This window comes from Harpia harpyja, chromosome 6, assembly GCF_026419915.1.
Source record: "Harpia harpyja isolate bHarHar1 chromosome 6, bHarHar1 primary haplotype, whole genome shotgun sequence".
NCBI lineage: Eukaryota > Metazoa > Chordata > Aves > Accipitriformes > Accipitridae > Harpia > Harpia harpyja.
The window spans coordinates 48,436,393-48,444,230 of record NC_068945.1 but is presented as its reverse complement, the minus strand read 5'-3'; the positions used below and the strand labels follow the sequence as shown (position 1 = coordinate 48,444,230).

The following is a 7,838-nucleotide window of genomic DNA, read 5'->3' as shown; positions in this document are numbered from 1 at the left end:
GTATAGATCTGGCTTCAAAAACGTAGGTGGGGGCACATTTCAGAGACAGATCCTTTGAAAAATGAAAAATATCAAAGAGTCTGAGGGCTGTTTTTCAGAAACCCTTCTATAAAACAGAGTCTGTTCCGCTCACCCTGAAGTTAACAGCAAAAGTCCAAAAGAAACTTCTGAAGGGCAACGTGCCCTTCCCTCCTCTTGCCACCCCTAGTCAGGTCTTTTGCCATCCTCCTGTACGACATGGACCCAGGTTTAAGGTCTTCTCAGCCCTGCAAAGACATAACCAGCGACGACGCACTGGCTAAAACGACAGGCACATCCTGAAGGAGGGAGTAGCACTTGGAGCTGCAGCTCCACCTTTAGATGGAGATCAGCATCGGAAACACCACAGCGGGAAAATCACCCGTGGCAGCCGCACGGCTTGAACCTGCACACAGCGAAGGCAGGAAATCTTTGTGGCCATGGGGTGCACTCTGCTGGGCAGTCTCTCAAGCAGCCCCCAATGGCAGCTGCTGGCATGGCTACCTCGGTGTCCCCGGATCAGACCTGCCCCCTGTGCACCCCAGCAGTTTTCCAGTGCCATCATTTTCCAGTAGTCTCAGAAGAACACTCACCCGGTGTAACGCTGAGAGACACCTCTCTTGCTCTCCCAGACCCTCTCCTCTTTCCTGGCCCCCATTTCAGTGCCTCGGGATGTTTACATCACCCAGAAAACCGGTCGGCCTTGACGCAGGTGTCCCCGCTGCCCCAGAGGGTGATGTCTGTCCATGCCGCCACCACTCTCTGCGGAAGCGGTCCAGAGGCTCCAGGGGGGCCGTGGGGACCTGCTGCCCTGCGGGGACACGGCCAGGCCAGGAGGCACCTTCCCAGCTCTGAGGGGCTGCGGAGATGCCTGTAGCATTGGCGCACCTGACACAGGCCCAAGGGGAGGAATGGAGTCTGGAGGAGGAGGAAGCTCAGGTGGAAGTGGGGAATGTGAAGGGAGGACTTGCCCGAGGGGGTGCACCCCGGACTGGGGGAAGGAAGGGAGCTGGAGGGGATAAGGGGCAGGACCGAGGCGGGGAGGGGGGGGGATCTCAGCGAGGGGCGGCGGTGCCCAGCAGGCGGGCAGGGATGCGGGCAGCCAGCAGGCAGGCCAGCACGACGCCGACGAGCTGCAGCAGCGCCAGCCCCAGGGCAGCCGTGGCAAGGTAGAACATGTTGCTGCTGACGAAGGCCGACACCTTGCCGAAGCAGCCGTCGCGGTGCAGCCCGCGTGCGCCGGGCGGGCGGCGTTGGCAACCCCGGCGGGCCCGGCAGCAGCTGAGGGGCACGGAGCCGTTTTGCTGCAGCCCCCAGGGCGAGGCGAGCCAGTCGTGGTAGCTCTCCACGCCGCAGCAGGACAAGGTGCGCTGCAAAGCGTCCAGGGCATCCGCCGTCCCCTCATCCTCCCCGTAGGCGAGCAGGGCCCGGCGCAGCCCTTCCTGGAAGCCCTGCGCGACGTTCCGGCGGTAGAGGAGCGCCGAGAGCCCGGCCGTCAGCCCGGCCGCCAGCACGGCGGTCAGGAAGGCGCCGTAGGCGCGCAGGAGGCCGCGGTGCTCCGTGGCGGCGCCGAAGCAGCCCAGGAAGCCCCAGATGATGACGGCGGCGCCGGTGGCCAAGAGGATGGCGGGGGCGCTGGGGCAGTCGTTGGCCGACAGCGCCAGGTAGCTGCCCAGGGACACCTTGGCCCAGAGGCCGACGATGAGCATGGTCAGCCCCGCCGCCCAGAAGACCAAGCTGAAGGCCATGAGGGACAGCTTGAGCACGGTCATGGTGCCCTCGGGCCCTGGCGCCGGTCCGCGGCCGCGGCGCTCGGCGGGGAGGAGAGGGCGCCGTGGCGGTGCTCGGCGGGCGGGCGGATCTCCGGGCAGCCCTCGGTGCGGGGCCCGGCAGCAGCCTCCCCCCGCGGCAGCCGGTGCGAGTCGCGCCGCCCTTCCGCCCCGTCCCCCCTTTTCAGTGCTCGGCGCGGGGGCGCGGCCGGCGGCGGCGGCGGCGGCGGCGCTCGTCCGCGCCGCGGGGCTCGGCGGGACGGGGCAGACGGGACGGGACGGGACGGGGGTCCCCTCCCCTCCCCTCCTCTCCCCTCTCTCTCCCCGTGCTCTCCGCTTTTAGACGAGCAGCCGCCTCTCGTTAGTGCGTACCCAGCAAACGGCGGTACCCGGGGGAGAAGCACGTACGTACACTCCTTAGCGCGCTTTTCCGAGGTTTGGGGGGGTCGTAAAGGGGAGAGTGTGCGTGGGCTGGCACTTTCCTCCGGACCCGCGGAGGAGAAGGTTCTGCAAGCTGAAAGCTCGAGGTTAGCTTTCACTGGAACATGCTGCAGCCCAGCTTTACCCTGGGCAAGGGACCAAACTGTTTCTTGGAAGCATTAGGAGTAGCACCTAAAAACCCCACAAATAATCCACAGGAAGCGTAAGAAATCTATCAAACGAGAGGCTTTTTTTTTATTTCTTATACTGCATCCAGCTGTGCTATTAGGACACGTTGTAAAACCAAGCATAAATCTGTACCTGAATATTAACTAACTACACAGTCCTTCGGTCAGTCTTGATGTTCCCAGCTGGAAACTGTTGTCTGGGTGGCCTGACTCTGTTAAATATTCACGTGATTTAGCCCATGATAACACTGAACCCCAGAGAAGGCATTAAATGGCGGCGCAGGAACGGCCAGGGATAGACACTGCTATGTAACGAGTGGCCCAGGAAGGTCCGATAGGAGATTCCACCATCCCATACAGTCTCATTGCAAAAGATAAGCTACTCCTACAAGCCGGATAAGAAAAAGATGAAAAGGAAACCATAAATGAGGCAGGCTCGCAGGCAGAGGTAGAATTAGCATCCCCAGTGGCAATTCATTGCTGAGTGAGTCTTTGACCACACTAAGCGACCAATTTCTCTTTCGCATTTCTTGACAACACCACAAGAGGTATGTAGTACTCTTCAGTTCAAGATTTTGTACCATCTTCATTACTATGGGTCTTTGCTCTGAACACAGGAACTACTCAAAAGCATTGCGAGACATAGAGTTGACTTTCATATTGTCTTCAGGTGCTCAAGGAATTAATTTTGTTATGTACTAACATACTATCAGACTTCTATAAAATGTTTCTATTGCTTTTTAAAAATGTTTTAATAAAATATTACTACGGTTTCATTAGTTGGTGAAAGATCTTTAACCTGTACAGTTTACTGGATCACCATGCACTTCAAACTGATACAGCTTTGAGTGAAATTGGGGTTTTTAGTTTGTACATGCAATAGTGACACCAAAAAATCAGGTCAGAGTACCCTGTTGTTCACATCTTTATCGAACTCCTTTGGGACTGAATTCTGAGGTTTAATTGTGTTCCAATGGTAATTTTTGTGTGGAAGTTTGAGAAAAACACTTTATTGGTTTCTTTCGGTTACAGAATCATGGAAGGAAAGGAGGTGCTTTATGTATCACATTTTAACACATCCATTTAATATACAACCAGAAACTCATCGTTGTCAAAGCATTAATATAGCATAATCACTGAAACATCATCTGTTCTTTATTAGAGGCCTTAATAATGTAATTCGCAGGACACTGTTATCATTCCTGCATTTTACAGATTCTCTTCTTTTGCCTTTTTACAAGATAAAGCTCTTCATCAGTTTCTTGACAGATCAAGTCTGAGCTAGTTCCTTTGATTCTCAGATCTTCTCAGAAGATTCCCAGTGCTGCATGTCAAGATGATCTAGGAATGATGATTTCCATGCTCTAGAAGTACTCCCCAGTACATTGCATTATATTAACCATTTTTAGCACTAAATCATATGACTAATATCCACAGTGAAGAGTAAAAGCTCATGGCAAAGACAAACTAGAGGTCTGCAGGTATGAAATTTCCCAACCAACGGCTAAAAGGTGGTGGTTTTCACGGTTTCACACCTACATGAACATACAGTGTTGGGAGGCTCTGAAGGTGACATTCGTAAAGCTGTCTTTCTGCTGAAGCAGTGAGTCTCTGCTGGCCAGGCAGTTGTCAACCATGCAGGGAAAAGTCCTTGCTGTCCTTGGAATGGGCTGATCATTGCTGCATCGCCATCTTCCAACCACCTGTTTTTTCTCTTAGGATTTTACACCTTTTCACAGCACTGGTTTTTCCTTTTGAATCCTTGAACTGCTAACTATCCACATCTCAAAACTACCCACTGCCATTTTGGCTTTCTTATCTTGCATAACTCTGTGTACTTTCTCATGATGGAGTGATTTTTTCAGAAGTTTCTCGGAGCTGGTGCTATCAGAACTAGGTCTTGGATCACAGACAGCTGAAACTGGTAGGAGAAGGGCTGGACTAGCTACGTTAGGCAGCGCTAATGAGGGGGTACAGCCCCTTTTCACAGGACAAACCTGTGAATGCTGTCTCTGGATACTGTCTCAGATTTGAAGGCACATTTGGCTTCAACACCAATAAAGAACACCAAAATGAACACCAATAAGTCCTGTTTTCTGTTACCCTTGCCCTTCCTTGCAATGACAGCAGCTAGGCAAAAATAGCTTTAGAACAGGCTTGTATGGGTATTTTGGGAGGCATTACACCAGGCAGGAGTGGTCAAAATACAGGACATATGGGCAGATCTGTTGTCACGCAGGTTCCTCTAGCATGTGTCAGAGATGAAGGATGGCACTAAGGGTACAGAAATCTAAAAGTATCTCTGTAAAGATATTTTATGATCTATCGGTGCTGTTGTGAAGTATTTGGTGCATAATAGCTATTGGTTTCACTGGCAGTTAAGTGCTGAACTTCCTCCAAAAATCATGTTAAGCATTCAGTGTTAGAAGATGCCAGATGATAGCAACATTTGCATGTTTTTTAACCAGAGTGAAATGAGTAAACAGGGCCAAGTTCTGCTCATTCTCATAGGCTGTGCCACTGAACTGTTTGGGTAAGTAAAGGAGGTAAGATTGGGCTCCTTGAGTGTATATGAAGCCATGAACGATGAAACAGCTTCAGTGTCTGAAAAAAATCTTACTAGAATAGCTTGATTTTTCAGACATTTGGCAGAATCATAAAACATGTTTACATTTTAGTAAGAAAACCAGTAGAGAACCTCATGAAATCATACTAGTGAATAAATGTTCATGATACTGCATGTGATATGTGGACTGACAATCTGATGAAAGAGAAGTGATATTCCTTTACATGTCATTTTGGAAAGCAAAGTGTTGTGGAAATACCGTAAGAAGTGAGGATTCAGAAGTGCCTAACCCGCTAGTAGGAGTAGCAATACCAATTATCAAAGAGTGGTTACAAACATGGGCAGCAAATACAGTGAGATTGACCTTGGAAAATGCAAACTAATATATCTTAGAGAAAACTGGTACTTAGGGGCAGGAAGAAGCCTGCCAAACAGTGCATCTGAAGGATAATGTGGGTGATAGCAGATAGCTAATTAGGCAGTGCTTTGCAATACTGTTTGGCAAGGAAAAGCAGTCTGGTTGAAGCATGAATTTTCCTCTTTCCTTGCTGTTTTAGTTTGGGCATGCCTTAAGTGTTACATCTCTTCCCTGGCAGAGGCATAATGATTTTAATACAGTTTTCCATCACCACTTTCTCTGATTTTTTTTGCCCGCATTTACACTTGCAATTCTGAAGTGACTATTTCCAAACAGTCTGTAACAGAGAGAAGAATGATGCAGGGATTCTTCATGGCTTCTCAAGGAAACTGAGCCCTTCTCTGGTCCCCAGTTCATGGCTATTTAAGGTAGCTTTGGCTACAAGAACAAGTGGCAGCACTGGCACAGAGAGCAAGATCAGGTAGTCGGGAGCTTTACTGCAAAAGTATGGGTAGCAAGAATAGCTTCAAAAAAGCAGTATTAGTTCAGTGTTCACAAGTGTGCTTTCCTTAGATGCCTGAATGAGATTTTCCTGTCATGACTCACAGAGAGGTAATATAGCTGCCAAAGTACCTGCTTTTATTTACCTTGGGGAAAACTAGAACTCCTGTGATGCCACCGCAGTGTCCTGCTGATGTTCTACCAGTGTACTTTTGATGTCGTAACTATTTATTATTGGTATTTTCTTGTCTGGTGATACGCTTAAGAGCTCCTCGCATGGACAAGATGCCTACTGGGTGGGATCCATGTAAATACAAAACAAAAAGATTTCTTGTGTTAAAGTCCGATTTTGTGATGCTTTGTCATGTTGAGTGATCTCTTACACCATAAATTCAATTCCACTGAATTAAATAAAACTTTTAATAGGAAAAGCAGTTATTCGGTGTGAGGAAAGTTATCAAAATCCAATTGAAATTATTTTTATGTAAAACTGAATGATACTTTATTCTAAATTGAATCAAATGGAACAGAAGTCATAGTTTTACACTCTCCCAGCGCTGTGCAGCATGGATGTGGTGCAAGTCCAGGCTGGATGGGAAAAGAAGATGGACTTGGAGGAAGACAGAATTTCCCCTTGATCTTCCCATTAACTCTGGGAAGGGAATGTGTTAACGTTTCATAACACAACTCACTTCCAGCTGCAAGTCCCTTCAGGGAAAATTAATAGATGATGAAATACCACCTACTCTTGGCCCCTTCACAAACCCTTGATCCAAGAGGAAATACTGGATAAACTGCTTCTGCTCTATCAGCACAACTGAGGGACACAGACCGGAGCGGCATTAGGGTGGGATTCCTGCCAGCTTCCATAGCTGAGCAGGAGACGTCTTCACCTGCAGCAAGTATGATCCTAAGGCAGAATTCAGCCTGCTGTTTCTTGGAATGTACCTCACCAACAGTAGTAGAATGAGTGCTATTTTTTTCACACTGAGTTTATTTTAAGAACTTGGGTATACAATCTCTATTATAGATCATCTACTTTACTATTAATAGCAACGACCAGAGTTCCTTTGGATTAATGATTTACTTCTAATGTGTTTTTTAACCTTAAAATAAAGCACAAAACTTAATTTTAGCTGTAGCTTCCCCATAGCTACAGAGGATAATATGATCCATGCCTTGAGCAAGTCTCTCAAGGAAAATTCAATGCACTTTCCAGTTACCCCACAGAAAATTATTATGTGCTGAACATCAGATATGTTTCAACACTAGTATATCCAAATAGCATGCAGGCTAGATAGGTAGGAAAGACTGCCAAAATACCATGTCAGAGGAATTAAAAAAGAAGTAGGTCTTCAGGCTTTTCATTTCAGGGAGCAATGGGAAGACAAGACAAGGTTAAACATTGCCAAACTTTATGCTTGATCTTAAAAAGATTTGCATATATTACCACTAATTCTCAATTTCCACTTGTATTAGGAGCTGAGGGTATTAAGTATTTCACATATTGGCATCTATGTAATGTGCATATTGACAGTAGTTAAGTGTACTTAGCAAGTCATCATTCATATAATATTTACCCACACTTATCAATACAGATTTCCATATATGAGGGAGATTTCCAAGATCTGCAGTAGCAAAAATCTATTCTGCTTTTCACTTGGTTGGTATAATTGGTATCAGCTTTGCTGGCTTTGAAAATTAAAGACCTTGCTTCTTTAAAACCCCTTTTCTTTTCCTCTTATCTTAAACAAATGCCATTATACTAATTGTGGACTAGCCAATCCAAAACAAAATAAATTAGGGTAAATTAGGGAATCATGTAGCATAGCACAACCACCTCTCTGTCCAATTTTATCACAACACTGGAGGCTTCTAGTTCACGAATGCTGATGCAGGATAGTGGTGTAAGGGAGAAGACTATTATTCTGTGGATGCATACGATAGACCACAATACACCATGTAATATTATTTTGATATGTTAATCAACGGACAGTAGACTTTTTAGTAATATTGTA

At 47.4% G+C, this 7,838-nt stretch overlaps 1 protein-coding gene across 1 annotated transcript; it reads right to left on the bottom strand.

Annotated features, from left to right (window-relative positions):
* Nucleotides 1-848: 848 nt before the first annotated feature.
* LOC128143543 (tetraspanin-7-like) lies at nt 849-1,790 on the bottom strand. The gene has a single exon (XM_052790879.1). The coding sequence runs from the start codon at nt 1,788-1,790 to the stop codon at nt 1,074-1,076; it is 717 nt and encodes a 238-aa protein (XP_052646839.1). The 3' UTR covers nt 849-1,073.
* Between the last annotated feature and the right edge of the window lie 6,048 nt (nt 1,791-7,838).